Consider the following 15766-nt stretch of genomic DNA (forward strand, 5'->3'; position numbering starts at 1 on the left):
ATCCGCCAGCTGTGAGCAGTCAACCCAACTCTCATAACTATTCATAGCACTTCTCCTTCTCCAAAGTCTCTTCAAACCCCTTTATATCAAAGCCTTGGCCCTCACAGGCCTGTCTTCCTCCAGGAGGACAGTCCTCCTGCTCAGCACCTACTGTCTTGCCTGTGGGACTTTTCTGCTATTCCTTCCAGGCTTCTGGCTGCTGTTAACAAGACCATCAGGTGATGGCAGCTGACAATGTTCCTGCGTTTTCTTCCACACTGTTAGTCTTCATTTTATAACGTTGATTTAAAAGGCTGATTCTCAGGTTTTGCAAAACCTGAAAAAGTCTTCTGCAGGAACTTACAGCCTGACTGTGCTTGTGAGTTGCCCTTTAACTGTAGCTTTGTCTGGAGTAGGAAAATACACCAGGCTTATCACACGCATCTGCTCAGTGTTTTGATAATGCCCTGGAGTTTACAGATAAGAAATCATACTTGATTTTGTTAACTATACAAGACTGCTGATACCATAAACATGTATCTCCAATTAGCATGTAGATAACATATACACTTTAGCAAATAAAGATAATTCAAACAGTTTATCAGCACTGTTCCAGCTCACCTGGGCTCAAAAGACCATGCAGTTGCACGATTGCCAGTTTACTCAGCTCTTCGTGGATCCCTCTGTGCCCAAGGCAGTCACCAGCTGCTTCATGCCTTCAGCCATCTGTTCTGCTTATGTGGGCCCAAGCCAAAGCATACCTTCACTCCTTTCTTTTTTTTTTTTCTTTTCCAAGCAGCTAAATTCCTTGTTTCATCTTTTATACCTGCATTTTCTTTAAGCACATTTTTTTCCCAGTGCCCCAGTGTAAATTGCTTTCTTTCTTTCACATGTGTACTGAAAGACTCCTTAAAATATTTACAGTTCAGAAACCCCTTCAGCAGAAACTCTTACTGTAGGGAATGTGACCCCTTCTGGGGTGAAAGCAGTTGGAAGTGGCACCATGAGCCCAACTAGAAATAAGCCTCCAAAAGGAAGTGGAATTGTATTTGGAAAGTCCCTAGGAGATTATAGAACAGTAGTTTAAAAAAGAACGTATGTGTCCATTTTCTCTACTTAAAAAAAGAAGAAAAAAAAAAAAGAAGGAAAGAGAAGCACTCAAGAAGTTATTTTATTGGAAGTATTTATAAGAAAAAAACATACTTGGTGAGGCCAAAAGGCAGTTCAGTCCAGTGTATTTTAATATAAGTATCTGTTTAGGGACATCCTTAAAAACGAGAAGGCAAGCACAGAAGGGTGCTTCCCCGTATGGTTTCACAGCTCCTGCAATTTATGAAACAAAATGTTTTTGAGCCAGAGATAGTCTTCACTTTTAATAGCTATCCATTTTCTCTTCAACAATTCAGTCTAGTTTTATGTCAGTATCTAAGAAGCCCTTATTGCTGATGTGCATACAGTAAGGTTTGAGTAAGGTCTTGTCAAATAACAAAAAAGTTGTAGCTTTCTTTTTCCAGAATATCTGTAAATTATACTCTCTCAGATCTTTCAAATAAGTATTCTAGAAGTCTACCTGCACAGTTGCTTAGCTTTTTTACCATGTACTATCACTTCAATTACAGATATAAGTAGCTACTGAGAACCTGACCTATTCTTTGTGGCTACAGCTACCTATCTCTCATATCAACCATATCTGGAAATACAGGCATGAAATTTTGGGTGGATCTAGCTTTCTAGATGAGAACTTTGCTCCATGCAAGATAGTAAGATTTATGTTCAGTGTTAATCACGTATGCTTAAACTATAAATCACTGAGCATGATTCAGAGTTAAAGCTGATGCTCTTAAATGATGGTTACAAAATTAGTTGGCTTTGTGTATGTGTGCTATGCAGTTATGTATCTAAACGGATGATTTGTGGATGGTAATCAAAAACTTTTGGGTATTTAGAACACAGATTCACTCAGCTGGGGAAGTGATCTTGAAATCAAAGCAAGCAGTTGTACTTCTCTATGAACAAGATGGATGCACACGTGCAGTTACGTGTCTGTCGAGCAGTAACATTTGCACTCAGTATTGTAGGGTATCATGTATTGATTTCTTTGTAAATTCACTTTGGACAGAGTTTAATAACTGAAATTTTCTTCTCTAGATAAAAAAGGTTGCCATCTATCTGTGTCGCAATAATACGATTCAAACAATGGAGGAGCTTCTTTTTGAGCTGCAGCAAACCGACCCAGTGAACCCAATAGTCCAGCACTGTGATAATCCTCCGTTTTACCGTTTTGCTGCCAGTAACAAAGCCTCGGCTGCAGCTTCTGGTATGATCTAAGTATGCATGTCAGCTGTGTTCTCCTGCTCTTTCCAGTCTCCTTGTCTTTGAAAAAAAACAATCTCCTAATTACTTTTGCAACCATTCTGATCTGTATATATAAAGTGCAAGTTTCAGAGCCTTGTTGTGCATCTAAATTACAGTTCTTTTTCATTCCGAATGTTTTGTCAACAGGGGTTTACAACATACTTAACTGTTTTAATAGGATGTTGCCAGTGTTTGGTGTGGTTCACAACTTGGATGATGTGGTTCTTCTATCACTAGTTTTTCAGAACAAGAAGTCACTGCCAATGCTGTCATCATAGCAGATACACCAAAGCAACAGTCTACTGAAAACTGAGAGATTCAGCTGTGTGGCAATTTCATTTTCAAAGGCCTGAGGCTCTTTCACAAAGCTGCTGTAGACAAAGCTACATAAGAGACACCCACCCCAAATTCAACCCTGTCAATATTTTGTCAAATTCTTGAAAAGCAATAGATTAGGTCGCCTGAGAATGAATTTAGTTCAAGGAGTGGAAGAGCATCACTATGTTAATCTGCCCCTCAAGGCATGCAAGGCATTCATCCATGCAAGCAGGTCCTGCTTTGTAGAGGTGTCATTGTTAATTCATTTGTTCAGCTGTTGTCTTAGCAGGATGATCACTTTGTCTGTGGCTACTAAACAAAGTTACAGGCTTTTATTGCTTTGCAAATACTCTCTGCTGTGTGTACCAGGTGTGCTTATTGACATCTCACCTACAGGAACCACATCGAGCAGTAACACTGTTGTAGCTGGCCAAGATAGTTTTCCTGATGCAGAAGAGAACAGAATTGTGAAGGAGACTGATGAAAGGTTTGTGACATCTTTTTCTCCAAAATGTATGCATTTTTCTGGGCTAAGAGGTGGATCTTGGGCAAAATTCTGCTTGTTTTGTGGGGAATTCTGATGCTTTTTCTGGATAAAGTGTCTTAGAGAAGAAAATTGTGTTAAGTGTTTGCTTTGAAACTATACAGTCTTTTACTACATATGGTACATACTGACAAATGATGATGGAGTAAATGCAAAGCTTAAAGGCTGTTGGATTCTCCAACACAGACAGAATCACAGAATCACAGAATTTCTAGGTTGGAAGAGACCTCAAGATCATCGAGTCCAACCTCTAACCTAACACGAACAGTCCCCACTAAACCATATCCCTAAGCTCTACATCTAAACGTCTTTTGAAGACTTCCAGGGATGGTGACTCCACCACCTCCCTGGGCAGCCTGTTCCAATGCCTCACAACCCTTTCAGTAAAGAAGCTCTTCCTAACATCTAACCTAAAACTCCCCTGGCGCAACTTTAGCCCGTTCCCCCTCGTCCTGTCACCAGGCACGTGGGAGAACAGGCCAACCCCCACCTCTCTACAGCCTCCTTTAAGGTATCTGTAGAGAGCGACAAGGTCGCCCCTGAGCCTCCTCTTCTCCAGGCTAAACAAGCCCAGCTCCCTCAGCCGCTCCTCGTAGGACTTGTTCTCCAGGCCCCTCACCAGCTTCGTCGCCCTTCTCTGGACCCGCTCAAGCACCTCGATGTCCTTCTTGTAGCGAGGGGCCCAAAACTGAACACAGTACTCGAGGTGCGGCCTCACCAGAGCCGAGTACAGGGGGACGATCACCTCCCTAGCCCTGCTGGTCACGCAAGACGTGCATTTTTTCTCTTACTGAAACCCTCTTATTTTTGTAAGATAACTTTGAATGAATATTAATAGCATTAATTAGTAAGTATATTAGTATTACATTATTAGCCAGTTCTTCCTGATAGTAAGTAGTATCACTTCAGTGGACCAATCCACCTTCCAGAGGTTCAGGGCTTAGCGGTACAGAAAAAGTTGTGCGAGCAAACACTTCTCTACTTCAGAGTATATTGCGTTTGTGTGTATGCACTGTATAGTTAGATTTCTTTTTAGTTGAGTTGCAGGTAATTTGAATAAACTTCATTTCCTGGTATACTTCGAATCTGTGTTTCCAGGCTTTTTTATCTTGTATAAATTATATAAAAGAAGATTTATGATATTCAAATCTTCCAGAGACTACTGATAAAACTTAGAAAAAAATGCAAAATATGTTTTTAGAATTCATTGCTGGCATTTACAAAGACATTTGCCAAAGACAGTAGAAATGTCAGGTACACCTGTATTTCAGAACTGATCTATCAATCCTAGAACATCCATTAATACTGACTTCATGCATCAAGATGTATTAAATAATGTTTACAGAAAGTAATAGATTGAAAACCAGCTATTATCATAAATGTGGGCATTTTTGGAATAACACAAAACTAATCAGACGATACGGATAGTTTAATGTTGAAGCCAAATGACGTAAAATGGAAGGCTGAAAAGCCTTTGAAGTACCTCTGAGTGATCTGGAAATTTTTGTGTGTTAATAAGTTCAGCTTTATTGGGCTGTAGCATAAATTTACAAGATAATATTGCATTAACTTTTGCTGTAGTGTTTAAATTTTTGACAGATAGTATAATGTTATATCAATGCCTGCCATCTTATGTAGTGAATCATGGCTTTAATATAATTCTCTGTTAGATGGCTTTAGAAAGTATTTTTGTTTAAAAAATCTGCCCTGCTCTCAAGCCATTTCTATGACCTGTATTCTCTACTTGTTTCGTAACAGGCAGTTTGTCTCTGCATAGTTCTTCTTTTTTTTTCCTTAACTTTATTCTACTTTTCTCTTTTTTATCAGTTTAAGTATGTGTGCTAGATAAATATGTCAGTAATTGTCAGTTTGTATATATTTTCTAAGGGTATATGCTAAAACACAGAAGAACGAAATACTGGAAAGACAGAAAATGTCAGAATTAGTGACAGAAGATGGCTCATGATGTGTTTTTGCCACCTCCACAATTAATTTATTGTGCCCTAATTAGATAGGCATGCTTTGGAAACAGCTTAATATATGAAAGGGTAATGAAATGCCCTGCAATATGTATGCACAGTAGTAAGAAACCAAATTTTGCACAGATTACCTTCAACATGGTTTTGTTTGATATAGTTGTTTTAACAGTTATTTGTAATTAATTTCCTACTTTTGCATAAGCTTTGCATTTGCATAAGATGTTTTTACATCAACACAAGTGTGAGCATTCAGCATGTCTCTTCTCACTGCCACTGCACACCTGATGACAGTGACAGCACAAGGAGGTGGTGGAAGCACAAGATCACCAGTAAAATTAGTCTGTCATGGATCTGTGGCAGATTTGAAGACATTTAGGAAGTTTGTTCTGGCTCTTGTATGCTTTGACTCCTCTGCTAGATATGCTCTTGCAGTTGTTGAATTATTCTATTGAAGGGTCATCTGCTGCAGTTCCTGCTGCTTTAATAACTGTGTAGGCTTGACTTCAGGCTGTTCAGTCAGTTACTTGTTTAGCAGGTTGCCAGAATTTTGCCCATGAACATGGGCTGTGACAAAATCCACAGTGAACAGTTTATACCCAGTTCAGCCTTAGCACAGTTTCTTGCTTCAAGAAAAGCAGCCATGTGCAGCAGGAGAATTTCCCCTCTGCTGAAATTTAAAAGCTTGTGACACAGCAGCACAGTGTCAGAACTTCTCAGAAACTGCTTGTTAGAATCCATTTTTCTGGAAATAAGTAATAGCATGTTCAAATTTCTGTCTATTCCCATTTAAAAGCGTATGCATAAGGAAATGCTTTTTTTTTTTTTTTTTTGTAAAGTAAGCGTATATAGCCCAGATGTGTAATGTCAGTCTACGTTTTTAATAAAGATTTTTCTTGTATTTGAAGGTTCAGTAATGTAATCAGAGCACATACTCGACTAGAATCAAGGTACAGTAATAGCTCTGGAGGATCTTATGATGATGACAAAAGTAAGTTCTATTATTCAATTTGATGAAATTTCTGGTATTTGGTGGGAGAGGAAAACATTCTTTTGAATGGGGGAAGCTCTGTTTAACTTTTGTGTAAACAGCAATGCAGCATCACCATGTAGGGAGTGTCCCTATTTTCCCTTCATACCTCATTTATTTCCTTTGTTTAACCATGGGCTCAGTCAAACCTACTTGAAGGCAAGGGAACTGAAGGCAGCAGAAGAGAATCCTCTAGACAGTAACACATTGAACCATGCATAGCAAGGTGAAAGACATCCAAGAGCATTACAGCAAGTACTTTGAATTGTGCCCTTCACCAGTATTTCCCTCCAATTTTTTCCCTCTATTTTATGAATATGGCAAAATGAATGAGGAGTTTCCAGAAATGAGGCCTTATCTCTTCTTAACTTTTCTCTGCTGTCTGTGTCCAATTTCTGGCTGCATTATGCAAAACTGTGATAGAGGGAAGAATGAAATAGGGCTTCTGAGCACACTTGTTGTTCTTTATATATTTCTGCTGAACAGACTATAAATGGACCCTTGAAGCTGAGCAGAGATTCCAAAGGAAACCAAGATATTTCCATCAGCTGTTCAATTACAGTGTAAATTTGTTGGATTGGCCTAAATTAATTTCTGGAGTGAATCATAAGGAAGCAAATCTACAGAGTTTGATAAGCCCTAAGCAAATGTAAAAAAGGCAAGACCTTTTTATAGACTTTCATCTCTGGCTTAATAAAGCTAGGTGAAATAATACAGAGGCCATAAAGTCTTTCCTTGGTGCAAAGGATACCAGTTTGGGACAGCATTTTGACACAGAAAGTCAAGATCTTATATACTCTTCCAGCCAAATATGTTTTAGCAATATTTTTGAGCAAAACATGGTTAATACTTTCAAATGCAAAAATACAGGGTGATTTTATCTTTATCCATTACTATTTTTCATAATAATGAAGTAATATATTTACAAAATACTGTATACGTACATTCTGCCGTATTTATATGCCCCAAAAAGTCCTCAACATATTAAACTCAGTGTCTTTTACTACAGTTCTCTTGTTCATCTAATGGTTTTCTACTGCTGCAGCTACTAAAAATTCTTCAGCAGATGTTAACTGGACCACCAGTGCTAAGCTGATCTGCATGAGCAATCTTTCAAAACAGAACAATGTTTATTTCAGAACATTCTTCACAAGTAGCTGGTTTTGATGAGGGTTTGGGTAATAAAAATGTTTTAAATACTGACATTTTCTCTGGGTCTTTTGGAATGTGTCCTTCAACTGCTGTGCAAATGGTTTTTCTCCTGCCTGTACCTGCACACTTTATAGTACTGTGAATATTTATGCAAGGTTTGCTTCTCACAGGGATTTCTTTCACAGATATATGAATACCTACATGTAAAATAAAATTCATTTTACTTAACTACTGACATTTATATAGATATCTGAATAAAAAGGGTAATTCTTATGTCATTTATCATGCTGGAATATAAATAATGCAACCTCCATTAAGAAAGTGCAACTTGCACCCTCTGGCAGACAGCCCAGGCAGCTAAGGAGTTGGTGGTATGGCTTATGTCTTCTCTCCAGCCTACTTGAGCATACATGCATTGCTGAGGGTATAAATCGGAAACATAACTCGTCAGCACAGAAACTTTCTTGTTCAGGCAAAGATTGTATGTTGAGGTGCAAAGTACTTTTTTTTTTTTTTTTCTCAGTCCTTACTTAAACCCATGAAAACATAAGTGAGGAACTAGGTCTTAGTGTAGCCTTTATGAAGCAGTTTTATGTGAAACACTTAAACTGGCACGGTGCTTTTTATGTGAAAAGCATTTGGCAAACATCTGTTTAACCCTCAGAAGATGAAAACGTGCACTTGTCATACTTTGCTACTTTATTGGGTCAATTTATTCTTCTCTACCAATAACCAATAAATCATCCTCCAGAAGACAAGAGAAACAAGTAGCAGTCTAAATCCTAAAAAACTAAAGCATTCCTTGAAAGACGAACACTGAAGAGTGGAAATGATAAAGTTGGTGTTTTAGTACCAATTGTAGAAGTAGCTGAAAGTTTCTTGAAGATCTGGAAAGCTGAAGATATTTGTTAAAATAAAAAGTTGGTTCTGATACTTCTCTAGACATCAAAAGTGTTGTGTTCTGTGGCAAGGCCAACAAGCACCAGGTACATGCTGTAAAATAAAGGCTGAGGAGAATGGTGAGAGTTACAAACCTACATGAAATGCAGAAGGGTAGAAACAAAACAAAACAAACAAAAAAAATAACGCTCTCACTGCAAATTCACAAAGGATAGTGCTTAGGTATATGTCAAGAATAGGCCTGGTAAGGATACTTTCCATGGCTGTGTATCATGGACTGCCAGACCTGAGAAATAAAAATGACCAATGGGAAAATCATGAAGAATGAAAGGGAATAAAATGCAGGAGAGATGAACACAGATATGCAGCCGGGAAAAGACAGAAAGTGATGGAAATAACTTACCGGACCCACATTATTACAGATAAGCAGGTGGAAAAAAAATCTATTGCTTATTTACATACAGCAGTTGTCCTACTGAAGCAAAGTTAAATATATATTTAAGAAATTCAATAGATAATTCATCCCTACTAAAAAAAAATACCATGCTGAAGATGTTTTTTCACATTTCTTGTGTCTCTCCTAATGCAGGGCATTTAATTTCTGCCTTTGTAGCATTACTCAGCAGGGTGCTGGTCAGGAGCTGCAAGAATAAGTCACTGGTACACAGCTCCTTGCAGCAAATGGCTTCCAACAACAGCTTGGTTGGCTGAACTTTCCTCTCGTTTCTGAAGAGAAAGTCTGTTGCTTGTTGCTTTGTGATCTGGATCCAAAGCTACTAAGTGACAGCGGGGATTCAGCTGCAGCTCCTACAATTCACTGCTGTCTGCGTGGAATCTGTTTAATTTCCAGCAGCGTGGAAGAGGGATTAAAAATGCATCACTTGTTATTGAACACAGGAATTTGCAAACCTAATGTCTTCTTATCACATTATTCCAAACAGCTGAGCTGATGCATGAGTGTAAACTTTATTTTGTTATTTCTTCAAAATGGGTAACCAGACTCTATTTAATACTTTTCTGTGCAGATGATCCTGTTTCTCCATACACAAGCTGGTTGCTGAATATAGTTGAAACCAAACAACCACATCCCCTGCCCATGCCATACAATGGAGGATGTTGGGCACCGCTTGTAGACTACCTCCCAGAAACTATCACACCCCGGGGACCCCTTCATAGGTGAGCAGTTCCTCATTCTGACATTTCAGACAGCAAGGTGCTTCCTCTTACTGGTTGGCCAACACTATATCAAACTGTCCCACCACTCAGAACATCTGAAAATCACTCTTCAGTTTTCTATTTCCTGTACTGATTCCTGCTGATTCCTGTGTTAAAATGCAATAAAGGCTTGCAGTTCTGCTAGATTTGTACCAGAATGTCTGTTTACAATGTAGGACATCACTTTATGATAAGAGTCAAACTGAAGCAATAAAGACTAAACAGAAGAGGAAAATTAGTCTTTCTCAAGCTTCTGTGGCTGTTACTCATAGCACATTTTTCCCCTTTATTTTTTATTCTAATGAGGCTATGCCTATTCTGAATTTCCTCTTTTACATAATTTGTATTGACATTAACTGTGTTCTTTTCAGTAATGGGTACTTACCTGCTTAATACTGTAACTAAGTTACTTCAATATTAATCATATTGACAAATGCTACACATTTGAGAATGTTGAGATTCTTTATTTCTTATGAAATAATAGTTGGCATCTTGCTCTTTTCTCGCCTCCAAGGGGTTTCAAACTGACCCTGTGATTCAATTTCCAGGTGCAATATTGCTGTCATCTTCATGACTGAGATGGTAGTGGACCACAGTGTAAGAGAAGACTGGGCCCTTCACCTCCCTTTGTTGCTACATGCTCTCTTTTTGGGTAAGACCAGCAGAACAAAAAAGAAAGTATAAATGTACTCCATTCCTTTTACTTTAGTTTTGATTAAGCTATGGAGTTTTGTTTCTTATTATGATTTCCTAAAAAAAAAAGGCCTGAGGCAATTACAGTTCGTCAGTCTCAAAACTTTGAAGCTTTTGGATATTTGAGCCAATTTCACTCAAATTTGAGAGATGGGTAGAAGTTTGAAGATGACTGACTTCCTAACACATCTATAATAAATGTAGGGGCCACCTAGGAGTAAGGCAGATGAAACTGATCTTTTGCATGTTCTTATTTGTGTTGGGCAGCTGGCCAGTCTGTATGTCTTATACGTGGACTACACACACAAATGCCATCTCTTGCCTTTGCAAAAATATTATGTAAGAGAGCCAACATTAATGTACTGCAGAGATAGCGAGGGTAGGACATGGATCACTGGAAAATAAGCTTCATTAATTTCACTGTTAATGGATTACTTCATCATCAGTGTTTTCCATTACGTAAGTTTTCTGAGCTTAGAGGCACTCCTTTTTCCGCACTGCTATGTCTGTTCCTTATCGTAACAACTCAACCAGAGGTGGTATGTTCCTTATCCTAGCTCTTAATATTATGAAAACTGCATGGCGTAATTTTTTAGCACACAGGAGTATTTAGCATTATAAAGCCTCCAAGAGCAACAGCTAAAAGCATGCTGGAAGGGGCTTCCAGGGATGGTTTAATAAGACATTTCACATGTATTCTTCAATTAAAAGTTCAATTCCCTTTTGTGTCTGCCCATACGATTTTTTTTTTTATTTCTTATGTTGGTGTGAACTTTTCAAGTGTAAGAGGGAGATGAATAAGAATTGGCTAAGTAAATCAGCATCAACTGATCAAACAACCTCTTTATTATGATTTATAACAAGTTACTGCAACTGGCATTTACAGTTAGAAATTCTCAGAAGAAAAACTGAATAACTTAAGACAGGAATAGCATGCAGGGTGGCTACTTGAGTTAAAACAACTGTAAGGAGCCATCAGGGAGCCATGCAAATAAACATATGCAGAAACACAGTTACAATATTAGTAATCCATTATAAAAATGTCTTTACTGATTCGCTTGTGCAATAATGTTTCAACATTGAAGTATTTCATAAGAAAAAAGTAGAAATTTGTGAATACCATTAAAGAAAGTCCTTTGGCTGAGAACTCCCAATTTTCAAATGGGGGATTAAAGTTAAGTGCAAAAGCAAAGCGATAGCTAAAATGACACCATAGCCTCTGGGCTGTAAGTTCTGTTTCTCAAGAGCTGTTACAACTCCGGTGGAAAAATTTTCTATGTTTTGTAGAAGAGCTCTGTTGTGATGGTGTAAGGAAGTTATACTAAACGTGTTAGTCACAGGTGTGATAGTGACTGAAAAATAAGTAGTTCTGTTTTGTTGGAATGAGATTGTGCAGGTGCATCTGACCGAAAACAGAACTGGAAATAATATTGTGGCTAGCTGGGGAGCCTGTATCCTTCTGTATATCAGAAGGAGAGGAACAGTAGTGTAGTAAAATAGTTTTGCACTATGCATGTTTAAAAGGTTATTGGATGGTGTGTAGAGCTTAGAGTGAAGCAGCAGCAAGACTGTTGGTGTGAACCTGCCTGCAGCAGTAGTGCTACATCAGGAAAGCACTGCTGTTTAAAAACTCTTGTGCAACCATTGTGAGATGAGTTGATCAGCAAGACTACTTTCCTGTGGAAATGTGCCCGTGTGACAGAAGTTTACTCTCTTGGGCCCTCTTCCAAGTTAGAGAAGGGGCCAGCGCTGGAGAAGCACAAAGACTGAACTATCCATCTCACTTCAAAGTTAACATATCTATGTCAATACTTGTATATGATACTAGGGGTTAACTGGATTTCAGCCACAAGTGCCAATACAGAATTTATCTCCAACTAAAAGAACTTGTTACACCCCTTTCACTCCTGAAGTGTATGTTAAAACAGGGTAGGATGGGATCCTGGCAGGTGGAAGGAAATGGAAAAAGGAAAATAGGAGCAGGGAACTCAAGAAGCAGGAAAAGGGACAGACCCGTTGGCAGTGCTTCTTTTGGAGAAGGCTGTGGGCAGATGGGTCAAACTGGGAATCCCAGCGTATCCAAAGACCTGATGATAGGAGCCTGAAGTGCACACCTAAAACTATGGCACTATGAGAAGATGCATTTTTGCAGACTGTGACTTGAAAGACCTGTTGGCTGCTTCCCCTTTGAGTGAAAAAGGGGCTGCTTTTTAAAGAATATATCCTAAGAAGAAAGGAACTGAAGAAGAAAGCAATTCAAATTTCCAACACCTAAACACAGGGAAGTATTTGCAAATGTCCTGAAAGATACTGAAAAAGAATTGAAAAAAGCTTATTATCACACTGTGACTTTTATTTTATGAGAGTCTGTTTCCTTTATGTTGGTAACTTGGGATTTATTCAGGTTGTGTTAAAATCTGGGAGCACACAAAGAAACAGCATTAGTGCTAAACTGATCAGGGTCTTTCAGTGCTATACCTTCCGTTTCAGTTCTGCACCCTGAGGTAGTGGCTCATTTCTCATGCTGTCTTTCTGGTAGCTGAAGTTCTTTCTCAAGGGATTTTGTCTGTCAGTACCTTTCTTTGTAAATCACTATCTACCTCATACAGTTTGCACGAGTTTTAAAGCTGATGTCTGTGCAGGAAAGCCAGATACTGAGTTAAGCAAGGTAGATACATCCACCACCAAGAATCTCTTATCTTTTGAGGTTTTCCAGCCCTAGTAAATTAATGCTTCAGTGAGACAGGATGCATAAAGGTATATTGCCACACATTGTTTTTGTGTGGGACCTCAGCCTGGAAACTAAATATACACAAGCATTTGAAGTAAAAACGCTAGTAACTGTGTCCGGAAATACTGCATCTTTTGTTTGTTTGCACTGTTGCCATGAACTGCCTTGGAATTTTTGCTATCTCTGGAATGTGAACTTGTTTATTATTGCTTCATATTCAGAGATTGCTGTAACCTTTTCTTTTAGGTCTTGACCATTACCGCCCTGAGGTCTTTGAACACAGTAAAAAGTTACTGCTTCACCTTCTGATTGCATTATCTTGCAATAGCAACTATCAAGCCATTGCATCAGTGCTTCTTCAGACCAGAGAGATGAATGAGACCAAGACTCTGACCGTACAACCAGCATATTTACCTGAGTATCTTTATACAGGTAATAAAGCACAAGAAGAGAACATTGCATTGTACTGAGAGCTTTTTCTAAGTAGAATGTCAAGGTTACTTTCCTAAAATATAACTGTTTTGATAAATGAAAGTAGTAAAGTGGCAAATCCAAACAATTACCATAAATATTAATTCCATGAAAACTATCCTAGAGGTGCACCCAAATTATTATTAGATAACTTCTCCTGATAGTGAGAAAGCTATCTGCTGTAAGGCAAGGTATATAATGTAGAATTTTAAATATCAATATGGCTATTAACTACCTAACCTCCTCCACAGGGAGTAAGGACTGCTTTAAATGAGGGCAATCAGTCCTCAACCTTCAAAATAAACAAACAGATACATAAATAATTCCGATACGGGAAGAGCAGTAGAAATATGCAGCTCAGACTTTATATTCCTAAGTTAAATTTTACATGTTATATACCCTGCTTTATACCCCAGACGCACTTCTTTTCTGTCCTGAAATCTCTTTCAGACCTCTGCTGAGCTGGATGTTCTGTTAACTTCTAGAAATTTACTTGGTTTTAAGGGATTAGTTGGGAGCAGTTACTTGAAAGCAGCCAGGTAGATTTACTGTTGCCATATAGTGTTATTAAAAGCAAGTTTACTGTTGAGATTTGAAGGAATTACAGGACCAGTGTAGTGTTATGGAGGTAGGCTTAGTTGTCTGGGAGAGGGTGAGGAACTTTACAGTACACTGACAAATGAAAAACAAAGATTATCTGGTTAGTGACATTTCCATCATTCTTTAGGAATACAGCCAAACATAATAAATAGTTTGGATTTATATAGAATATTGATAACATTATTCTTCTTTTATGGGTTACAAAAATTTGGTTTTAAGATAATGAGAAAAGGGAATTCAGTATACATAGTTAAAATTAATAAATTAATTTGGCCTTTTTAGATTTCAGTCTGAATAAAGTCTGTGCAAAATTACCTCACACATGAATTTCCCTTCTGACTTGTGTACATCTCTTTTCCAACACATGTCCATGAATTATTTAATACAGAATAAAATTCAGTAATAAAATATTACTGCTTTTCTGCCAAAATGGAACGCTCTTTTTATTCCTATCTCTGAAAGCATAATTGATACTCTGTCTTGGCCTCTTGGGTCCAAAAAGATATCAACGCGTTGTATTTGGATTCTTTTTTGATCATCTAATATAAAGAGTCAAAGTGTGGGTGAGTAGCTGTAGTGAAGAATCCTAAATAAAATACTTCAGCTCAGGTTCATTCCACATACTGTCAGGCAATGAAATTAGGAGACTGACTCCTAGCCTGCAACAAATAGCCCCTTCTGCTCCCTGTCTTCTCACAAGGCCAGTTTTTCAGTATATATGGCCTAAGATGACTAGCAATCTAACCTTAAGAAAGGTTTAGTATCTAAATCCAGCTCTGAAGTTGCATGGCAAGTTGCATGAAGTTGCATGCAAATTTTTGATCCAGCAGAACTCTTGCTCAGTTGTTTAACCTTAATGATGAAAACATTTAATAAGAGCAGCTCAGTGTTTACAGTTAAAGGTGTTTAACAGAGTCCTTAGATGTTGTGTCTTGTTTTCCATTGCATTTGTAAAATTAAGGACAGCATCTTTGTCCTAAAAAGTCCATCTAACAGAGGGCTTTTCTGTGTCCCACTAGCCAAAAAAAAATCTATCTTGACTATGATGTTCTTCATTTCACATTGCATTCTGCACGTTGAAAAGCATTACCATTTTCACTCCCATTGGTGTTTGAGGGCTGATGCATTCTGCAGGTTTCTTCTGTGTTTCCCCATAGAAGGTTTCTGCTGTTTAATCTGTGAAGAGAGCTTCTTGGTGGACACATTCATCTCTAACACTGGCCCAACAGCACATTCCGTCTTTATCTCCTCCCTTTCTGCTGGCAGGTGGCTTTGACTTTCTGCGGGAATACCAGTCATCTCCGGTACCAGACTCCGGCCTGAGCTCCAGCTCCACCTCCTCCAGTATCAGTCTGGGAGGCAGCAGTGGAAATCTCCCACAGATTACACAAGAGGTTGAGGATATGGATACCGCTGCTGAAACAGATGAGAAAGCAAACAAGTTAATTGAGTTTCTGACAACCAGGTAATGGAGACAAGTAGAGGTTACATTTGTACTCGAAATGCATGGAGATTTTGTAGTAATTACAGACTCCCATTCCTCTTTCATTGATACCTATAGTAGTAGGTAGGAGTTTAAAGGCATTACAGTGTCAGGAACATGAGAAAAAATCGTGCCTGATAGCAATAAAATGTTTAATTGACTGATAGCATTATGTTCAACAGTGAGCTAATAGAAAAAAAGCTTTATTATCATACAAGTGGACAGGAGGTACACAGGGCACAGTGAAAGGCCATGCTGAAACTAATATTAACTACTGACTACAGCTGGCAGATCCTAGAAACAATATCAAATTTAAAAC

At 38.3% G+C, this 15766-nt stretch overlaps 1 protein-coding gene across 12 annotated transcripts in view; it reads left to right on the forward strand.

Annotated features, from left to right (window-relative positions):
• FRY (FRY microtubule binding protein) overlaps nt 1-15766 on the forward strand; it is a 233281-nt gene that overhangs the window by 170760 nt on the left and 46755 nt on the right. For all 12 annotated transcript variants that reach the window (XM_068672761.1, XM_068672771.1, XM_068672785.1 and 9 more), the window contains 7 exons: nt 2128-2296; nt 3049-3139; nt 6081-6163; nt 9280-9430; nt 10018-10121; nt 13140-13325; nt 15231-15429. In XM_068672761.1, the coding sequence (XP_068528862.1) occupies nt 2128-2296; nt 3049-3139; nt 6081-6163; nt 9280-9430; nt 10018-10121; nt 13140-13325; nt 15231-15429 (983 nt within the window). The remainder of the gene's footprint in view (nt 1-2127; nt 2297-3048; nt 3140-6080; nt 6164-9279; nt 9431-10017; nt 10122-13139; nt 13326-15230; nt 15430-15766) is intronic.

The sequence above is a fragment of the Anas acuta genome, chromosome 1, assembly GCF_963932015.1.
Source record: "Anas acuta chromosome 1, bAnaAcu1.1, whole genome shotgun sequence".
In the NCBI taxonomy this organism is placed as follows: domain Eukaryota; kingdom Metazoa; phylum Chordata; class Aves; order Anseriformes; family Anatidae; genus Anas; species Anas acuta.